At 41.8% G+C, this 22,752-nt stretch overlaps 1 protein-coding gene and 1 pseudogene across 1 annotated transcript in view; both read left to right on the forward strand.

Moving 5' to 3' along the window:
• The window catches only part of LOC135509760 (mucin-5B-like), a 53,475-nt gene extending 42,392 nt beyond the window's left edge, over nt 1–11,083 (forward strand). Inside the window, exons 24-32 of the mRNA XM_064930662.1 lie at nt 4,241–4,420; nt 4,559–4,798; nt 7,833–7,989; nt 8,152–8,280; nt 8,527–8,677; nt 9,038–9,081; nt 9,445–9,818; nt 10,136–10,464; nt 10,933–11,083. Of these exons, the coding sequence (XP_064786734.1) occupies nt 4,241–4,420; nt 4,559–4,798; nt 7,833–7,989; nt 8,152–8,280; nt 8,527–8,677; nt 9,038–9,081; nt 9,445–9,818; nt 10,136–10,464; nt 10,933–11,083 (1,755 nt within the window). The remainder of the gene's footprint in view (nt 1–4,240; nt 4,421–4,558; nt 4,799–7,832; nt 7,990–8,151; nt 8,281–8,526; nt 8,678–9,037; nt 9,082–9,444; nt 9,819–10,135; nt 10,465–10,932) is intronic.
• Nucleotides 11,084–14,078: 2,995 nt separating this feature from the next.
• LOC135509761 (mucin-2-like) lies at nt 14,079–18,876 on the forward strand (annotated as a pseudogene).
• The last annotated feature ends 3,876 nt before the right edge of the window (nt 18,877–22,752 follow it).

Below are 22,752 nucleotides of genomic sequence, written 5' to 3' on the forward strand. Positions count from 1 at the left end.
GACATTCATCTGGGGAGATCAGGTTTAATTCCTTCACTCCTAGTCCAATTCTTAACTCATTAACTGATTCTCCTAGTGGGATGTCAACTCCACTAGTCCCAGTCTTGCTTAATACGTCTCTATCAATTAACAAAACATTTCATCATCTCATTCACATTTCATTTCACTAAGTCATCAAATTCCTCACTGTTTCACCTAGTTGATCGCCACATCCACTAGTGCCAGACTATATGAATAAGATTTAACAATGTATCACATTTCACATTTCATTTCATTATGCCATCAAATTCCTCACTGTTACCCCTAACCGATCGCTACATAGGCTAGTGCCAGACTATATGAATAAGATTTATCACATTTTACATTTCACCTTTCATTTCATTATGTCATCAAATTCCTCACTGATACTCCGAACCGATCGCAACATACGCAAGTGCCAGACTATATGAATAAGATTTGACAATATATTCATTATGTCATCAAATTCCTCACTGTTACCCCTAGCCGATCGCTACATACGCTAGTGCCAGACTATATGAATAAGATTTGACAATATATTTACAGATATCATTACGCAATGCCTTTGGTTATCGGATAATTTTTCATAAATTTAACAGCAATTCATACTCACGCCTCAGTGCTACTGATCATAATTTGGGATATTGACTATAATATAATATGCAGATTTTGATTTAACAGGATCTGCTTACCTTATAGTGTCGAGCTCTTGGATCAGTTTCCTGAGGCGAGTTGAATCCCTGATGGCTCCTTTCAGACAGGTCGCCGTCCTTTTGGAATCTGTCGTCAACTTGTCTTTTCTCTCATCAACTCTCTATGGACCAAATTCATGGGTTTAAACCATCCTCTGCTACCATTTTGTTGATGAATAAATACATGAGAAATGAGATCAAGTTGAGACTCTGGACAAGGCGGATAAGGTATAATAAAAGACAGTTTATTCAATGCGTAATGATATCTGGCAAAGCGTGCTGCACGGCTCCTTCGTCTAGCTGTTATGGAACTGTCGGAAAAAGAGGCCGAAACATGATGTGCAGTCCTTTTAATACATTAAAATGACGTAGGTAGATTCTGGTAGTCCTGGCTTCTGGTAGGTTGCTTGTAGGTGATAGACAGTCCCCTCCAGCCTGGTGTCCGTATCCCATTGGTTCTCGACAGAGTTCTTTCACTTTGGAGCCCATCCCGAAGGGGGTCGTCGGGTGTTTGTGTTTTATGAATTTCAGTGTATATGTTCAGTATATGTGCTATCTCAGTCAGCCACCCGTACAGGGTTGTACCAGTGCGATTAGTATCTACAGAAGGACAGGGGGAGGGGAGGGTTATGACACAGTGTGCAAGCCACAATTGCATGGTTAGGCCACAGGCAGACAACAGTCAGTGAGTGCGTTATTACATGCGTTTAATATGTTTATTACAGGGTTAGCTTTGTATTAGGGTTAGTGTTAGCTATGTATTTGGTTTAGGGTTAGGGTTAGCTATGTATTTGGGTTAGGGTTAGCTATGTATTCGAGTCAGGGTTAACTATGTAATTCGGTTGGGTTTTTTTTAATTAAATTTTTTATTTCACCTTTATTTAACCAGGTAGGCTAGTTGAGAACAAGTTCTCATTTGCAACTGCGACCTGGCCAAGATAAAGCATAGCAGTGTGAACAGACAACACAGAGTTACACATGGAGTAAACAATTAACAAGTCAATAACACAGTAGAAAAAAATAGTCTTTATACATTGTGTGCAAAATTCATGAGGAGGTGGGCGAATAATTACAATTTTGCAGATTAACACTGGAGTGATAAATGATCAGATGGTCATGTACAGATAGAGATATTGGTGTTCAAAAGAGCAGAGAAGTAAATAAATAAAATCAGTATGGGGATGAGGAAGGTAAAAATGGGTGGGCTATTTACCGATAGACTTTGTACAGCTGCAGCGATCGGTTAGCTGCTCAGATAGGAGATGTTTGAAGTTGGTGAGGGAGATAAAAGTCTCCAACTTCAGCGTTTTTTGCAATTCTTTCCAGTCACAGGCAGCAGAGAACTGGAACTAAAGGCGGCCAAATGAGGTGTTGGCTTTATGGATGATCAGTGAGATACACCTGCTGGGGCGCGTGCTACGGGTGGGTGTTGCCATCGTGACCAGTGAACTGAGATAAGGTGGAGCTTTACCTAGCATGGACTTGTAGATGACCTGGAGCCAGTGGGTCTGGCGACGAAATGTAGCGAGGGCCAGCCGACTAGAGCATACAGGTCACAGTGTTGGGTGGTAAAAGGTGCTTTAGTGACAAAACGGATGGCACTGTGATAAACTGCATCCAGTTTGCTGAGTAGAGTGTTGGAAGCTATTTTGTAGATGACATCGCCGAAGTCGAGGATCGGTAGGATAGTCAGTTTTACTAGGGTAAGTTTGGCGGCGTGAGTGAAGAAGGCTTTGTTGCGGAATAGAAAGCCGACTCTAGATTTGATTTGTATTTGGGTTAGGGGTAGCTATTTATTTGGGATAGGGTTAGCTATGTATTAGGGTTAGGGTTAGCTATGTATTTAGGTTAGGTTTAGCTATGTATTAGGGTTAGGGTTAGCTATGTATTTGGGTTAGGGTTATGGTTAACTATGTATTTGTGTTTGGATTATGGTTAGCTATTTATTTGGTATAGGGTTAAATATGTATTAGAGATAGGTTTAGGGTTAGCTATGTATTTGTTTTAGGGTTAGCTATGTATTAGCGTCAGGGTTAGCTTTGTATCAGGGTTAGGGTTAGCTTTGTTTTTGGGTTCGGGTTAGCTATGTTTTTGGGTTAGGGTTAGCTATGTATTTGGGTGAGGGTTAGCTATGTATTTGGGTTAGGGTTAGCTATGTATTAGCGTCAGGGTTAGCTATACATTTGGGTTAGGGTTAGCTTTGTATTAGGGTTAGCTTTGTATTTGGGTTAGGGTTAGCTATGTATTTGGGTTAGGGTTAGCTATGTATTTGGGTTAGGGTTAGCTATATATTTGGTTTAGGGTTAGCTATGTATTAGCGTCAGGGTTAGCTATGTATTTCGGTTGGGGTTAGGTGTAGCTATTTATTTGGGATAGGGTGAGCTATGTATTATTGTTAGGGTTAGCTATGTATTTGGGTTAGGGTAAGCTATGTTTTTGGGATATGGTTAACAATGTATTTGGGTTAGGGTTATGGTTAGCTATGTATTTGGGTTAGCTATGTATTTGGGTTAGGGTTAGGTTTAGCTATGTATTTGGGTTAGGGATAGTTATGTATTTGGGTTAGGGTTAGCTATATATTTGGGATAGGGTTATTGTTAACTATGTATTAGGGTTAGTGTTAGCTATGTATCAGGGATAGGGTTAGCTATGTATTAGGGTTAGCTATATATTTGGGTTAGGGTTAGCTATGTGTTTGGGTTAGGGTTAGCTATGTATTAGAGTTAGGGTTAGCTATGTATTTCGGTTAGGGTTAGCTATGTATTTGGGTTAGGGTTAGCTATGTTTTAGGGTTAGGGTTAGCAATGTATGAGGGTTACGCTTAGCTATGTATTTGGGTTAGTGTTAGCTATGTGTTTGGGTTAGCTATGTATTAGGGTTAGAGTTAGCTATGTATTTGGGTTTGGGTTAGGGTTAGCTATGTATTTGGGTTACGGTTAGGGTTAGCTATGTATTAGGGTTAGGGTTAGCTATGTTTTTTGGTTAGGGTTAACTATGTATTTGTGTTAGGGTTAGGGTTAGCTATGTAGGGTTAGCTATGTATTAGGGTTAGGGTTAGCTATGTATTAGGGTTAGGGTTAGGGTTAGCTATGTATTTGGGTTAGGGTTAGCTATGTATTTGGGTTAGGGTTAGCTATGTATTAGGGTTAGGGTTAGCTATGTATTTGGGTTAGGGTTAGCTATGTTTTAGGGTTAGGGTTAGCTATGTATTTGAACAGTAGAATTTTAAATCGACATGTTGTATCTGTGTACAAACTGGATAATCCCAGCACCACCACAGTGTAAAACCCAGCACCACCACAGTGTAACCATGGATAGTGTAAAACCCAGCACCACCACAGTGTTACCCTGGATAGTGTAAAACCCAGCACCCCCACAGTGTAAAACCCAGCACCACCACAGTGTAAAACCCAGCACCACCACAGTGTAAAACCCAGCACCACCACAGTGTAAAACCCAGCACCACCACAGTGTAAACCTCTCTACTAGTATTACATTAGCAATGAACACTTTCTGTTTCTGCCTTTCAGAGCAATGCGATCATACTAGCAGATGAATCTGTAAAAGTGATCAAACAAGAGAACGGGGTGGACGTGCCATACCAGGTCCACTCTATCGGTCTCTATGTTGTTGTTGAAGCTGGAAATGGCCTGATCCTCATGTGGGACAAGAAGAATAGCCTGTTCATCAAACTCAGCTCTACCTTCCAGGTGAGTGACTAGAATAGGACATTTTGAACCACTGATTGCACTGTATCTTTGTTTAGCATTTGCATTGGCTTACAAAACAATGTGATGTTTGATTATCTACTTCAAGTTATTATTTTTAAATGTTTAATTTCCTTCCAGGGCCAAGTGTGTGGTCTGTGTGGAAACTACGACGGTAATGGAAAGAACGACTTCACGTCCAGAAACCAGGAAGTGGTTGTTGAAGCTCTGGAGTTTGGGAACAGCTGGAAAGTGTCCCCCAGTTGCCCCAACGCTGATGTCATAAAAAACCCATGCACTTTAAGATCATACAGGCAGTCCTGGTCTCTGAAACGCTGCAGCATCATCACCAGTAACGTTTTCTCAGCCTGCCACTCACAGGTACAGTACACAGCAGATACTATTCAATATAGATTCAATACTTTATTGCCATACCAACCGACGTTGTTTGGAAGTCGACGTAGTGCAGCTGATATAAACGAAGATAAAAAGACACACATACACTGTATACAGTAAATACAGCCATTTGAATAACCTATGCAATCAATAGACAGTACAGCAGATACATTCAATAGAGACTACAGCAGATACATTCAATAGACAGCACAGCAGATACATTCAATAGACAACATAGCAGATACATTCAATAGAGACTACAGCAGATACATTCAAAGATACTACAGCAGATACATTCAATAGACAGTACAGCAGATACATTCAATAGACAGTACAGCAGATACGTTCAATAGACAGTACAGCAGATACATGCAGTCGGCAGGTTAAAACAAGCTGTCTGTACAAAAGTTATGACTTGTGTATCTTGGCTACATTGATATTTACATTTGGTGAAAATTGTAATTTTCTGTTAAAAGTCTAAGCCGGTGGGTGGGGGGGGGGGATTACATATGGAATCGTTTTAAGATGGTCATACCATTGATCATTTAGATGTTTCATTTGGAATTTTAGGACCGTTTAGGTTTCAAACATACGTATGTAAAAATAAATAATGTGAAATATTGAATTTGGCCTTTACTACTACAGGCCATAACAACACATTCATGAATGGCAAAACAGACAGTCAAAAACACATCGTAAAGGAATAAGGTTTCGAAGTGTCTGTCGTCTAGGAGATTTAAGAAAGATGATGACGGGTTGGTTCACTGGCTCTTTATTATTTTATTTATTATTATTTATTTTCATATTGAGGGTTAACAGCAACAGATTACAAATGCAAATGCCACACTTGAAATCAACTCTAGATCTTTTATTTGTTCACTTGTAAATGAACTAACGAGGGAACACACGACCATGGAATAGCCGATCAGCCAATTGTCCAATTACTTTTGGTCCCTTAAAAAGGGAGGGACCACATATAAAAAGTGCTGTGATTCCTACACGATTTGGAGGGAAATACCCTCAAAATAATGCTGAAGTCTTTCAGCTCATATTTATTATTTAATGTCAACTCCAATATGCTAAAATAATAACTTGGTCAATGTCCAAATATTTATGGACCTGACTGAAGTTTTACATGTAGCCCATATCAGATTGGCGCGTTAACACTGATGTAGGCTCTGAAGTAGCACACAGATGCAATGCACGTTTCCTGTCCTTTACATTTGTGGGTAGTTGTCATGGTAATGGCAGGTCATGTGCAAAACAACCATTTTAGGGCAAAAACATCAGATCTGAGCATCCAGACAGAGATCACATGGAGAATTGGGTTTGAATCAGAATTGAGATCCACATAACGAAGTGGTATAAATCAGAGCTCAAAACATCAGATTCCATTTATTTTTGTTGCTGTTTATACATGAATTAAGGGCAATATCAATTGGTCTCAGATATGCTAATAATTGGTGAATGATCTGAATTTGACTGCCTGTGTAAACGCAGCCAAAGTGCCACTGCGTAAGTACAATAATATGGTTGGCTTCAACAATAGTTAAGGGGCCTCGCCAGCGGGACACCTGTCGACAACTTCCGGTGAAATTGGAGGGCGCGCAATCCAAATAAATAATCATACATTTATGGACATTAAACATTTCCGTACATACAAGTGTCTTATATCAGTTAAAAGCTTAAAGTCTTGTTCATCTTACTGCATTGTCCGATTTACAATATGCTTTACAGCGAAAGCATTCCATGTGATTGTTTGGGGACGGTGCCCCACATCAAAATATTTTTCAAACAGCACAGGCTTCATAAAATCACAAATAGCGATTAAATATTCACTTACTTTTTGAAAATCTTCGTCTGATTTACAATCCGAAGGGTCCCCGCTACATCATGTACGGTAGTTTTGTTACATAAAATCCTGCTTTATATCCCCAAAAGTCAGTTTAGTTGGCGCCATCGATTTGAATACATTCAGAGAAAGGAATCCAAAAAGCTGCCGCTAAACTTTGTTAAAACAAGTCAAAATACATTTTTATTTAATCCCCTAAAATGTAAAAAAACTATAATATTTCATACTGAAAGAAGTATGTTCAAAAGAAAAGCAAAATTAGCAGGTGCGGGTCCTCTTCGTCGCGGCGGATTTCCTACTCTGACTCCCAGTTCTAAAACTCAAAATTGATCCTCGTTTGGGAAGAAACAAGCCTGAAACCATGAACAAAGACTGTTGACATCTAGTGGTAAACCATAGGAATTGCAATCTGGGAGCTAGATTTGGATGTGACCCTATACGTTCCATTGGAAGAGCTCTCAAAAAAATAAAATTCTGGTTGGTTTTTCTTTATTTTTTCTTTCTTTTCTTTCTTCTACCATATCAATTGTGTTATTGTCTCATACATTATTTTAACATTTCCACAAACTTCAAAGTGTTTCATATACAATGGTACCAATTATATATATAATTATACATATCCTGGCTTCGGCGCCTGAGTAACAGGCAGTTTACTTTGGGCACGTCAGTCAGACAGGAAGTGGAGAAAAATAGACCCGAGCTTGAAGAAGTTTTAATATACAGTACCTCACAGCCTCAGGGTCAATAAGGTTAAGGCTTCAACAAGAGTTCATTTACCTCACAGCCTCAGGGTCAATAAGGTTAAGGCTTCAACAAGAGTTCATTTACCTCACAGCCTCAGGGTCAATAAGGTTAAGGCTTCAACAAGAGTTCATTTACCTCACAGCTTCAGGGTCATAATAACAATCATATGGTGGAATTTATAACGAACATTAATTTTGTAGTACAACAGGTTTCCTATAAGGTCACACAATGACAAGCAGAGTTGCATGATGGTACATGGCAATCTTTTTAATAAAATTGGTTTGTCAATAATCATGTGAATGTCCACACAGTCACCATAATAGACAACAACAAAAGTAGTACTAAACAGATAACAAGAACATAAAGTCAACCATCCAGGTCTCTTCAACAAATAAATGATGGCTTAATGCATCTTCCTAAAAGGTGGACCCCACGCCATTCCATGATGCCTGTGTGAGGGACTCGTGTGCCTGTGACACTGGGGGAGACTGCGAGTGTTTCTGTACAGCTGTAGCAGCCTACGCCCAGGCCTGTAATGAGGCAGGGGCTTGTATCAAGTGGAGAACACCAGATATCTGCCGTGAGTCATTTGCTTTGAGTGGGACAATTGATTGATGGATAGGTGGGATTGTTTTGCTATCGGGACAAAATACCAATTTATGATTTGAATGTGTAACTGTTAAATCAATCCTCTTTTAGGACCCTGGTTCAGTTCAAATGTGACATGTTTTAATTTCACCAGCTCTGTTCTGTGATTTCTACAACCCTATTGGTGAGTGTGAGTGGCATTATAATCCGTGTGGATACCCCTGTATGAAGACCTGCAAGAATCCCTCAGGAACATGCTCCAGTCAGATCCCTGCACTGGAAGGTAACTAAGAGCCCTTCATAACAGCTTGGCCGTTTGATTTGGACAATTTACATTCCAAGTTGTTACACAAATGTACAGTATAAAATATGTAATGACTCCTCCCTCCCTTGTTCATCTATACTGAAAACTAAATACAAATATTGAAATATCATATCCATTACAGCTTTGGTGTTAGAAGTAGATACCATGAGGATGATCTAATCTGTGCAGGTGTCCTGGATTAAATTGACTGTTTATATCTTAAAGGTTGCTATCCAAAATGTCCTTCGGCCCAGCCTTATTTGGAAGAAAGTACCATGAAGTGTGTCAGTAAGAAGGACTGTGGTTGCTACGATGGAGATGGAACTCATTACAACGATGGAGAGGTTATACCTTCCAAAGAGAACTGTCAGACATGGTATGTTTTCAGATCAACATTTTGATAAATACATAGATACTGTATTTACATTACATAGGGTTTAATACGGTTGGTATAAGCCTTAAGGTAGCCTGTATCTCTGGTCAGATAAGGCAATGTCAATAGTCCACCTACAAAGAGGCTTTCCTACCATTCAATTGATTATGATTTTCAAAGATTGTGATTTGACCTGTTAATACCTTATTGTGATTTGACCTTTTAATAACTTATTGGGTTTTGACCTTTTAATACCTTATTGTGAATATAACATGTAACATTGTTTTGTACTTCATAGCTAATAGCTCTTAATATTTTATTTGACTTTGAAAGGTACTGTAACCTCCCTCTTTCTTTTTCAAGTCGTTGCTTATCAACTGAGGTCAGATGCAGCTATGATGTCCAAGGTAAGGGAAACCACTACAAACTGAAACATTAGCCTACATTATTACCAAGAAGGTAACATGACAAGATGATTATATGATAATAACTGAAACATTAGCCTACATTATTACCAAGAAGGTAACATGACAAGATGATTACGTGATAATAACAGAAACATTAGCCTACATTATTACCCAGAAGGTAACATGACAAGATGATTACGTGATAATAACTGAAACATTAGCCTACATTGTTACCCCGAAGGTAACATGACAAGATGATTACGTGATAATTACTGAAACATAAGCCTACATTATTACCAAGAAGGTAACATGACAAGATGATTACATGATAACAACGTGTTCTCTGTGAAAACACTATTGCAGCTTGCTATTGTTTATACGACGGCAGAACATACCCTTATGGAGCGACCATATATCACACATCTGATGGTGATGGGACCTGTATCACTGCCACCTGCAAAGAGAACGGAACTATTGTCCGGATTATGAACCCCTGTCCCAGCACCCCAATTCCAACACCTACACCAAGTGTTACAACAACACAGATACTCACTCAAGAACCGACCACATTTGTTTTCTCAACTCCTGCCACTACCCCAACAACAACCCCTACCGCTACCCCCACAACAACCCTTACCACGGCCCCCACAACAAACCCTTCCACTACGCCCACAACAACCCCGACTTCACCAACACCCACTTCACCCACTAGTACTCCACACTGCCTGACCAAGACTGTCTGTGATTGGTCAGACTGGATTAGCAAATACTATCCCTCTGTTGGACCAGAAGGAGGAGATTATGAAACCATAGAAAATATAAGGAAATCTGGTATTGATATTTGTAGCCAACCTAAGGAAGTAGAATGCAGAGCCAAAGACAACATCTTTGTTCCTTTGGCCGAACTAGTTCAAAATGTTGAATGCAATCCCTCAGTTGGATTGATATGCCGCAACAAGGATCAAGGCATCCCACCAATATGCTACAACTACGAGATCAGAGTGAGATGTTGTGTTGATGTTTGTAGCAATGAGACACCTACCACCTCAGAAAGGCACACAACAACCATTACAACATCATCAACTACCCCAACAACAACAACCGCAACAACAGATCGTCCAACAACAACAACTACCCCAACAACAAGAACAACAACAGAAAATCAAACAACAACAGAACGTCCAACAACAACAACAGAAAGTCCAACAACCACAATGAAGTCAACAACTCCATCCACAACAAAAGTAACAGAGGAAGTTTCAACTGGTCCAGAATCAACAACACCTACTACCTCTACCACAAAAAACATAACGACAACCACCGCAGAAAGTCCATCAACCACAACAACAACAACAACATCGACAACAACATATTCCACACCAAGTGAAACAACAGAGGAAATTTCAACTGGTCCAGAATCAACAACATCGACAACAACCATTACAACTTCAACAACCCCTTCCACTACGCCCACAAAAACCACCAATTCACCAACATCCTCTTCAACCACTACTTCTCCACAATGCCTGACCAACACTGTCTGTGATTGGTCAGACTGGATTAGCAAATACTATCCCTCTGTTGGTCCAGAAGGAGGAGATTATGAAACCATAGAAAATATAAGTAAATCTGGTATTGATATTTGTAGCCAACCTAAGGAAGTAGAATGCAGAGCCAAAGACAACATCCATGTTCCATTGGCCGAACTAGGTCAAAATGTTGAATGCAATCCCTCAGTTGGACTGATATGCCGCAACAAGGATCAAGGCATCCCACCAATATGCTACAACTACGAGATCAGAGTCAGATGTTGTGTTGATGTTTGTAGCAATGAGACTACAACCACCTCAGAAAGGCACAAAACAACCATTACAACATCAACAACTACCCCAACAACAAGAACAACAACAGAAAGTCCAACAACAACTACCGCAACAACAACAACCACAACAACAGAACATCCAACAACAACAGCAACAGAAAGTCCAACAACCACAACTAAGTCAACAACCTCATCCAGAATGACAAAAGTAACAGAGGAAATTAGAACTGGTCCAGAATCAACAACACCTACTACCTCTACCACAACAACAACAACAACCACCACAGAAAGTCCATCAACCATGGTAACGTCTTAGACAACAACATATTCCACAACAAGTGAAACAACAGAGGAAATTTACAACTGGTACAGAATCAACAAAACCCACAACAACCACGACACCACCACCAACAACAACAACAACCACCACAGAAAGTCCATCAACCACAACAACATCTAAGACAACAACATATTCCACAACAAGTATAAAAACAAAGGTAATTACAACTGGAACAAAACCAACAACATTGACAACAACGATTACACCTTCCACAACCGCTACCACTACCCCCATAACAACCACCACTTCACCAACAACCGCTACCACTACTCCCACAACAACCCCTCCTTCACCAACAACCGCTACCACTACCCCCACAACAACCATTACTCTGACAACAACCCCTACCACTACCCCCACAACAACCCCTCCTTCACCAACAACCACTTCACCCACTACTACTCCACACTTCCTGACCAAGGCTGTCTGTGATTGGTCAAACTGGATTTGCAAATACTATCTCTGTTGGACCAGAAGAAGGAGATTATGAAACCATAGAAAATATAAGGAAATCTGGTATTGATATTTTTTGCTCACCTCAGGATGTAGAATGCAGAGCCAAAGACAACATCCATGTTCCTTTGGCCGAACTAGGTCAAGATGTTGAATGCAATCCCTCAGTTGGACTGATATGCCGCAACAAGGATCAAGGCATCCCACCAATATGCTACAACTACGAGATCAGAGTCAGATGTTGTGTTGATGTTTGTAGCAATGAGACAACTACCACCTCAGAAAGGCCCACAACAACCATTACAACATCATCAACTACCCCAGCAGCAACAACAACAACAGAAAGTCCAACAACAACTACCCCAACAACAATAACAACAACAGAAAGTACAACAACAACTACCCCAACAACAAGAACAACAACAGAAAGTCCAACAACAGAAAGTCCAACAGTCACAGAAAGTCCAACAACAACTACCCCAACAACAAAATGTCCAACAACCACAACGAAGTCAACCACCTCATCCAGAATGACAAAAGTAACAGAGGAAGTTACAACTGGTACAGAATCAACAACACCTACCACCACAACCCCCACTACAACAACAGCAACCACCACAGAAAGCCCATCAACCACAACAACAACATCTAAGACAACAACATATTCCACAACAAGTGAAACAACAGAGGAAATTACAACTGGTCCAGAACCAACAACAACCACAACAACCCCCACTACTACCCCAATAACAACCATTACCATTACCTCAACAACAACAACAGAAAGTCCAACAACAACAACAACTATGTCAACAAAATATTCCACAACAAGTGAAACAACAGAGGAAATTACAACTGGTGCAGAACCAACAACAACCACAACAACCTTTACTCTGACAACAACCCCTTCCACTACGCCCACAACAACCCCGACTTCACCAACACACACTTCACCCACTACTACTCCACACTGCCTGACCAAGACTGTCTGTGATTGGTCAGACTGGATTAGCAAATACTATGCAGTTGCATGGTTTGCTAACTATCTGTCTGATAGAACTCAGTGCACTCAATTTGATGGGCTTATGTCTGTTGAATTGTCTGTCTTTACTGGTGTGCCCCAAGGCTCTGTACTTTGTCCTCTCTTATTCACTATTTATATAAAAGATTTAGACAAAAATGTCCAAAATGCTCAACTTCATTTTTATGCTGATGATACTGTTATTTACTGTTGTGCCTCGTCTCTTACAAAAGCTTTCCAGAACTTGCAAACTGCTTTTTATACTGTTCAACATACCTTGTGTAAATTGAAGCTTATCCTCAATACTGACAAAACTAAACTAATGGTGTTTTCTAATGCAAGAAATAGACCCTGAACCTTTCACCAATTACTACCCTTCAGGGCAAGGAGATTGAGGTTGTAACCTCATATAAATATCTTGGAATTTAAATTGATGACGGCCCCTCTTTTAAATTGCATATAAATTGAAGCTGAAATTGGGATTTTATTTGAGGAATAAGGCCTGTTTTTCTTTCGAAGCCAGAAGGAGGCTGGTATCAGCTACATTTTTGCCCTTACTAGACTATGGGGATATTTTATATATTAATGCTTCCGCTCAGTGTTTGAGATCAATTGACACCCTTTACCATGGCACTTTGAAATGTATTTTAAACTGCATAACCCTTACACACCACTGCACTTTGTATAACAGGGTTGGCTGGCCTTCTTTAGTCTCTCATAGTGTCAGTCACTGGTATACTTTTATTTACAAAGCCATTTTGGGTTTACTACCTTTTTATTTGGGCATTTTTATTGTTCAGAAATGTGGTGGGTCACTCTCTTCGTTCGCTGGACTTTATCCTGGTAACTGTTCCAAATGTCCGAACTGAATTTGGTAAAAGGGATTTTATGTGCTCTGCGCCATCATCCTGGAACGCCTTACAAAATACTTTTAAACTGGACGAACTTGTTCCGATCTGTGTTTTTAAATCACTGATGAAGGATTTTGAGGCTGATTCCCTGAACTGTCAAAGTTTTTAATTTGTTGTTTTTGATTTTGTTATACTCTTGTGAATTCAATGGTTTTTACTAGATTACTTGTAGTTTTTCATGTTGTCTGTCTGTAATATTTGTAATGACTTGGTGCTGAATATCTTGGCCAGGACACTCTTGAAAAATATATTTTAAATCTCAATGAGCCCTTCCTGGTTAAATAAAGGTTAAATAAAAATAAAACTATCCCTCTGTTGGACCAGAAGGGGGAGATTATGAGACCATAGAAAATATAAGGAAATCTGGTATTGATATTTGTAGCAAACCTAAGGATGTAGAATGCAGAGCCAAAGACAACATCTATGTTCCTTTGGCCGAACTAGGTCAACATGTTGAATGCAATCCCTCAGTTGGACTGATATGCCGCAACAAGGATCAAGGCATCCCACCAATATGCCACAACTACGAGATCAGAGTCAGATGTTGTGTTGATGTTTGTAGCAATGACACACCTACCACCTCAGAAAGGCCCACAACAACCATCATAACATCAACAACTACCCCAGCAACAACAACAACAACAGAAAGTCCAACAACAACAACTACCCCAACAACATGAACAACAACAGAAAGTCCAACAACACCAACAACAGAACTTCCATCAACCACAACTATGTCAACAACCCCACCCAGAATGACAAAAGTAACAGAGGAAATTAGAACAGGTCCAGAATCAACAACACCTACCACCACCACAACAACAACAACAACAACCACCACAGAAATCCCATCAACCACAGTAACGTCTAAGACAACAACATATTCCATAACAAGTGAATCAACAGAGGAAGTTACTACTGGTCCTGAGTCAACTCCACCAACAACAACCCCCACTACTACCCCAACTACTACCACAACAACAACGAGGACTACCTCTGAGGAAACGACAACAGCCACCACCAACACATCAACCACTTCACTTCACTGTAGTCACAAATCCAACTATCACAAAACCAACAGAAAAGCAAATCTCAACTTTGACAGACAGAAGAAACTACTATATCAAACCCAACCACAACCACAACCCCTACCATTACCCCAACAACAACCCCTACCATTACCCCAACGACAACCCCTACCATTACCCCAACAACAACCCCTACCATTACCCCAACAACAACCCCTACCATTACCCCAAAAACAACCCTTACCATTACCCCAGGTACAACCCTTACCATTACTCCAACAACAACCCCTATCATTACCCCAACAACCACCCCTACCATTACCCCAACCACAACCCTTACCATTACCTCAACAACCACCCCTACCATTACCCCAACAACAACCCTTACCATTACCCCAACAACAACCCCTACCATTACCCCAACGACAACCCCTACCATTACCCCAACTACAACCCCTACCATTACCCCAACAACAACCCCTACCATTACCCCAACAACAACCCCTACCATTACCCCAACAACAACCCCTACCATTACCCCAACAACAACCCCTACCATTACCCCAACGACAACCCCTACCATTACCCCAACAACAACCCCTACCATTACCCCAACAACAACCCCTACCATTACCCCAACCACAACCCTTACCATTACCCCAACAACCACCCTACCATTACCCCAACAACAACCCCTACCATTACCCCAACCACAACCCCTACCATTACCCCAACCACAACCCCTACCATTACCCCAACCACAACCCCTACCATTACCCCAACGACAACCCCTACCATTACCCCAACGACAACCCCTACCATTACCCCAACGACAACCCCTACCACTGCCCCAACGACAACCCCTATCATTACCCCAACAACAAACCCTATCATTACCCCAACAACAACCTCTATCAGTACCCCAACCCCAACTAATATCACTACCCCAACAACAACCCCTATCATTACCACTACCACAACCCCTACCACTACCACAACCCCTACCACTACCACAACCCCCACCGCTACCACAACCTCTACCACTGTCTCTACCACTACTCCAACCTCTACCCCTACCACTACCACAACCCCTACCACTACCACCTCCACAAATCCTACCACATTATGTTTTTGCACATATAAAAATCTACCTTTCCCTGCTGGTAAGTGATAGCTTCCTTCATTAAAATTATAAATTGAGAATACATATTGCGTTCATGCACTTAAGTTAATATCTATTTGTTAATAATAATAGGTTTTTAATATCTATTCATTACTAAAATTATGTTTTTGTTTAGGTTCCTTGATATATAATGAGAATGATGGGGCAGGCTGGAGTTTCACGTCCAACTGTAACTCAAGTTGTGTTGTTGAGAAACAAGCCGGACCATGTCCCTCTACGACCCCAGCTACAGTCAGCACTGTCTCAGTTACAGTCAGCACTGTCTCAGCTACAGTCAGCACTGTCTCAGCTACAGTCAGCACTGTCTCAGCGACAGTCAGCACTGTCTCAACTACAGTCAGCACTGTCTCAGCTACAGTCAGCACTGTCTCAGCTACAGTCAGCACTGTCTCAGCTACAGTCAGCACGGTCTCAGCTACAGTCAGCACTGTCTCAACTACAGTCAGCCCTGTCTCAGCTACAGTCAGCACTGTCTCAACTACAGTCAGCACTGTCTCAGCTACAGTCAGCACTGTCTCAGCTACAAAAGAAGCTACACATACTACAACATCTGCATTGTCCTCGACTACAACTTACATGGGCTGTGAATGTCTTTCCACCAAGAAAGGTAATGAAATAAAGTAAACAGAATAATTGTGTTTCATAGTCATCGGTACTTTGTAGTGTTGTGTACTTCATAGTGTTGTGTAGCTCATAGTGTTGTGCAGTTCATAGTGTTGTGTAGTTCATAGTGTTGTGTAGTTTATAGTGTTGTGTAGCTCGTAGTGTTGTGTAGCTCATAGTGTTGTGTAATTCATAGTGTTGTGTAGCTCATAGTGTTGTGTAGTTCATAGTGTTGTGTAGTTCATAGTGTTGTGTAGTTTATTGTGTTGTGTAGTTCATAGTGTTGTGTAGGTCGTAGTGTTGTGTAGCTCATAGTGTTGTGTAATTCATAGTGTTGTGTAGCTCATAGTGTTGTGTAGCTCATAGTGTTGTGTAGCTCATAGTGTTGTGTAGCTCATAGTGTTGTGTAGCTCATAGTGTTGTGTAGCTCATAGTGTTGTGTAGCTCATAGTGTTGTGTAGTTCGTAGTGTTGTGTTGTTCATAGTGTTGTGTAGCTTGTAGTGTTGTGTAGTTAAAAAGTGTTGTGTAGTTCATAGTGTTGTGGAGTTCGTAGTGTTGTGTAGTTCATAGTGTTGTGTAGTTCATAGTGTTGTGTAGTTCATAGTGTTGTGTAGTTCATAGTGTTGTGTAGTTTATTGTGTTGTGTAGTTTATAGTGTTGTGTAGTTCATAGTGTTGTGTAGTTCGTAGTGTTGTGTTGTTCATAGTGTTGTGTAGCTTGTAGTGTTGTGTAGTTAAAAAGTGCTGTGTAGTTCATAGTGTTGTGGAGTTTGTAGTGTTGTGTAGTTCATAGTGTTGTGTAGTTCATAGTGTTGTGTAGTTCATAGTGTTGTGTAGTTCGTAGTGTTGTGTAGTTTATAATGTTGTGTAGTTCATAGTGTTGTGTAGCTCATAGTGTTGTGTAGCTCATAGTGTTGTGTAGTTCATAGTGTTGTGTAGTTCATAGTGTTGTGTAGTTCATAGTGTTGTGTAGTGCATAGTGTTGTGTAGTGCATAGTGTTGTGTAGTTCACAGTGTTGTGTAGTTCACAGTGTTGTGTAGTTCACAGTGTTGTGTAGCTCATAGTGTTGTGTAGCTCATAGTGTTGTGTAGTTCATAGTGTTGTGTAGCTCATAGTGTTGTGTAGTTCATAGTGTTGTGTAGTTCATAGTGTTGTGTAGTGCATAGTGTTGTGTAGTTCACAGTGTTGTGTAGTTCATAGTGTTGTGTAGTTCATAGTGTTGTTGTAGCTCATAGTGTTGTGTAGTTCATAGTGTTGTTTAGTTCATAGTGTTGTGTAGAGCATAGTGTTGTGTAGTTCATAGTGTTGTGTAGTACGTAGTGTGTTTACTTTCAGGACTAAAACATACATTTTCAACTTTAGGATGGAGAGACTTGGAAGACAGACAACTGCACTACTCAGACTTGCCACAGGGGTGTAATAACCACCACGCCAGTGGACTGTAAGTCTGTAGAAAAGCCTGTGTGTGAAAATGGATACCCACCAGTGAAAGTCTATGACGAATCAGGTTGCTGCTATCACTACGAATGTGAATGTAAGTTCAAAACGTAATGTTTTTAATTATCTTCTCCATCTACAAATACTTATTACTCCAAGTTTACTTGTTTTAAAGACGTCCTCCAGTGTTATTTTTACTGTTCCTGTTGAAAGTGATATCCCAAGTATAAATACAGTAAAGTACGCATACTAAAGGTTAAAGAAATACAATACGTTTTAAAAATTATTATTATTATTTTTTTTACACAACTGCAAACTTCAAGGAGTTGGTCTGATCCAGTGGCGCAACTTTGGTTTTAGAAGTGGGGGGGGACATAATCATTATCATTATTATTTGTATCCAGTCGGATAAACACTCCAAACACCCTACTCGACCACTCAGAGGCGTCCGCATGGTGCTAAAGCGCAGCGTTGCCCTGTTTTGTACTGAGGGGGAACAAAAATGCAATTTCAGAAAGTGGGGGAGACATGCCCCCGTCCACCCCCCCCCGTCCCCAGTTTAAGTTGCACCCTTGGTCTGATCTGATAGTGACATTGTGATGTTATCAGCTTGTGCCATTTCATGAGGACACCAGCTGTTGTGTTCAGTAAATCAGGTGTTAAATGAGGTGAAAATGAGACTGGAGTAGGACTTTAAACTCTTGTATTGATGTGTGATCTATCTATTTGTTACCTTCTTCTGTTCTATCTCTCAGGTATATGCTATGGATGGGGAGACCCTCATTACGTCACATTTGATGGCCAATATTACAGTTTCCAGGAAAACTGCACCTATGTTTTGATTAAAGAAATAGTTCCTCTACAGAACTGCAGTGTCAACATCGACAACTATAACTGCGATCCGTCTGGACATGCGACCTGCCCTCAGTCTCTGATTGTCAATTACAAGTCTTACAAAATCGTTCTTACTCCAAAGAGATTAAACGTGACAACAAATATGGTAATTATAACTGTGCTATTGTTCACATTTATACGCTTTAAAAAAGTACACTTTGAGATAGACATTATTTGAGATAGACATTATTTGATATAGACATTCTTTGATATAGATATTGTTTGATACAGACATTCTTTGATACAGACATTATTTGAAACAGACATTATTTGATACAGACATTCTTTGATACAGACATTCTTTGATATAGATATTGTTTGATACAGACATTATTTGAGATCGACATTCTCATACCACTTTAAGACTTAAAATAATCTAGCTTCATATTTTGAAATGTATTATTAACTTATTTACTTTTTGTAAAGTGGGGGTATTGATGAAAAGGGAAATCTGATCTTGCTGACTACTATAAATATAATGTGCAGTACTACACTACAGTAGTTACAAATAGTTATTTAGCAACGCTCACTGTGGAGTGGAATAGGGTGCCATTGTAGTTCACTCCTTTTAACCAGGGGGAATAGGGTCCCAATGTAGTGCACTCCTTTTAAACAGGGGGATAGGGTCCCATTGTAGTTCACTCCTTTTATCCAGGGGGAATAAGGTCCCATTGTAGTGCACTCCTTTTAACCAGGGGGAATAGGGTCCCATTGTAGTTCACTCCTTTTAACCAGGGGGAATAGGGTCCCATTGTAGTTCACTCCTTTTATCCAGGGGGAATAGGGTCCCATTGTAGTGCACTCCTTTTAACCAGGGGGAATAGGGTCCCATTGTAGTTCACTCCTTTTATCCAGGGGGAATAGGGTCCCATTGTAGTGCACTCCTTTTAACCAGGGGGAATAGGGTCCCATTGTAGTGCACTCCTTTTATCCAGGGGCATAGGGTCCCATTGTAGTTCACTCCTTTTATCCTGGGGGAATAGGGTCCCATTGTAGTGCACTCCTTTTAACCAGGGGGAATAGGGTCCCATTGTAGTGCACTCCTTTTAACCAGGGGGAATAGGGTCCCATTGTAGTGCACTCCTTTTAACCAGGGGGAATAGAGTCCCATTGTAGTTCACTCCTTTTAACCAGGGGGAATAGGGTCCCATTGTAGTGCACTCCTTTTAACCAGGGGGAATAGGGTCCCATTGTAGTTCACTCCTTTTAACCAGGGGGAATAGGCTCCCATTGTAGTGCACTCCTTTTAACCGGGTGGAATAGGGTCCCATTGTAGTGCACTCCTTTTAACCAGGGGGAATAGGTTCCCATTGTAGTGCACTCCTTTTAACCAGGGGGAATAGACATTTACATTTACATTTAAGTCATTTGGCAGACGCTCTTATCCAGAGCGACTTACAAATTGGTGAATTCACCTTATGACATCCAGTGGAACAGCCACTTTACAATAGTGCATCTAAATCATTTAAGGGGGGGGGGGTGAGAAGGATTACTTTATCCTATCCTAGGTATTCCTTAAAGAGGTGGGGTTTCAGATGTCTCCGGAAGGTGGTGATTGACTCCGCTGTCCTGGCGTCATGAGGGAGTTTGTTCCACCATTGGGGGGCCAGAGCAGTGAACAGTTTTGACTGGGCTGAGCGGGAACTGTACTTCCTCAGTGGTAGGGAGGCGAGCAGGCCGGAGGTGGATGAACGCAGTGCCCTTGTTTGGGTGTAGGGCCTGATCAGAGCCTGGAGGTACTGCGGTGCCGTTCCCCTCACAGCTCCGTAGGCAAGCACCATGGTCTTGTAGCGGATGCGAGCTTCAACTGGAAGCCAGTGGAGAGAGCGGAGGAGCGGGGTGACGTGAGAGAACTTGGGAAGGTTGAACACCAGACGGGCTGCGGCGTTCTGGATGAGTTGTAGGGGTTTAATGGCACAGGCAGGGAGCCCAGCCAACAGCGAGTTGCAGTAATCCAGACGGGAGATGACAAGTGCCTGGATTAGGACCTGCGCCGCTTCCTGTGTGAGGCAGGGTCGTACTCTGCGGATGTTGTAGAGCATGAACCTACAGGAACGGGCCACCGCCTTGATGTTAGTTGAGAACGACAGGGTGTTGTCCAGGATCACGCCAAGGTTCTTAGCGCTCTGGGAGGAGGACACAATGGAGTTGTCAACCGTGATGGCGAGATCATGGAACGGGCAGTCCTTCCCCGGGAGGAAGAGCAGCTCCGTCTTGCCGAGGTTCAGCTTGAGGTGGTGATCCGTCATCCACACTGATATGTCTGCCAGACATGCAGAGATGCGATTCGCCACCTGGTCATCAGAAGGGGGAAAGGAGAAGATTAATTGTGTGTCGTCTGCATAGCAATGATAGGAGAGACCATGTGAGGTTATGACAGAGCCAAGTGACTTGGTGTATAGCGAGAATAGGAGAGGGCCTAGAACAGAGCCCTGGGAGACACCAGTGGTGAGAGCGCGTGGCGAGGAGACAGATTCTCGCCACGCCACCTGGTAGGAGCGACCTGTCAGGTAGGACGCAATCCAAGCGTGGGCCGCACCGGAGATGCCCAACTCGGAGAGGGTGGAGAGGAGGATCTGATGGTTCACGGTATCGAAGGCAGCCGATAGGTCTAGAAGGATGAGAGCAGAGGAGAGAGAGTTAGCTTTAGCAGTGCGGAGCGCCTCCGTGATACAGAGAAGAGCAGTCTCAGTTGAATGACTAGTCTTGAAACCTGACTGATTTGGATCAAGAAGGTCATTCTGAGAGAGATAGCGGGAGAGCTGGCCAAGGACGGCACGTTCAAGAGTTTTGGAGAGAAAAGAAAGAAGGGATACTGGTCTGTAGTTGTTGACATCGGAGGGATCGAGTGTAGGTTTTTTCAGAAGGGGTGCAACTCTCGCTCTCTTGAAGACGGAAGGGACGTAGCCAGCGGTCAGGGATGAGTTGATGAGCGAGGTGAGGTAAGGGAGAAGGTCTCCGGGAATGGTCTGGAGAAGAGAGGAGGGGATAGGGTCAAGCGGGCAGGTTGTTGGGCGGCCGGCCATCACAAGAAGCGAGATTTCATCTGGAGAGAGAGGGGAGAAAGAGGTCAGAGCACAGGGTAGGGCAGTGTGAGCAGAACCAGCGGTGTCATTTGACTTAGCAAACGAGGATCGGATGTCGTCGACCTTCTTTTCAAAATGGTTGACGAAGTCATCTGCAGAGAGGGAGGAGGGGGGGGAGGGGGAGGAGGATTCAGGAGGGAGGAGAAGGTGGCAAAGAGCTTCCTAGGGTTAGAGGCAGATGCTTGGAATTTAGAGTGGTAGAAAGTGGCTTTAGCAGCAGAGACAGAGGAGGAAAATGTAGAGAGGAGGGAGTGAAAGGATGCCAGGTCCGCAGGGAGGCGAGTTTTCCTCCATTTCCGCTCGGCTGCCCGGAGCCCTGTTAAAGCATAGCAGTGTGAACAGACAACAACACAGAGTTACACATGGAGTAGACAATAAACAAGTCATTAAGACAGTAGAAAAAAAGGAAAAAATAGTCTATATACATTGTGTGCAAAAGGCATGAGGAGGTAGGCGAATAATTACAATTTAGCTGAAAACACTGGAGTGATTAATGATCAGATGGTCATGTGCAGGTAGAGATACTGGTGTGCAAAATAGCAGAAAAGTAAATAAACAAAAACAGTATGGGGATGAGGTAGGTAAATTGGGTGAGCTATTTACCGATTATGTACAGCCGACTATGTACAGCTGCAGCGATCGGTTAGCTGCTCAGATAGCAGATGTTTAAAGTTGGTGAGGGAGATAAAAGTCTCCAAATTCAGCGATTTTTGCAATTCGTTCCAGTCACAGGCAGCAGAGAACTGGAAGGAAAGGCGGCCAAATCAGGTGTTGACGTTAGGGATGATCAGTGAGATACACCTGCTGGAGCGCGTGCTACGGGTGGGTATTGCCAACGTGAGCTTTACCTAGCATGGACTTGTAGATGACCTGGAGCAGGTGGGTCTGGCGA

Source organism: Oncorhynchus masou, chromosome 22 (assembly GCF_036934945.1).
Source record: "Oncorhynchus masou masou isolate Uvic2021 chromosome 22, UVic_Omas_1.1, whole genome shotgun sequence".
Lineage (NCBI taxonomy): Eukaryota > Metazoa > Chordata > Actinopteri > Salmoniformes > Salmonidae > Oncorhynchus > Oncorhynchus masou.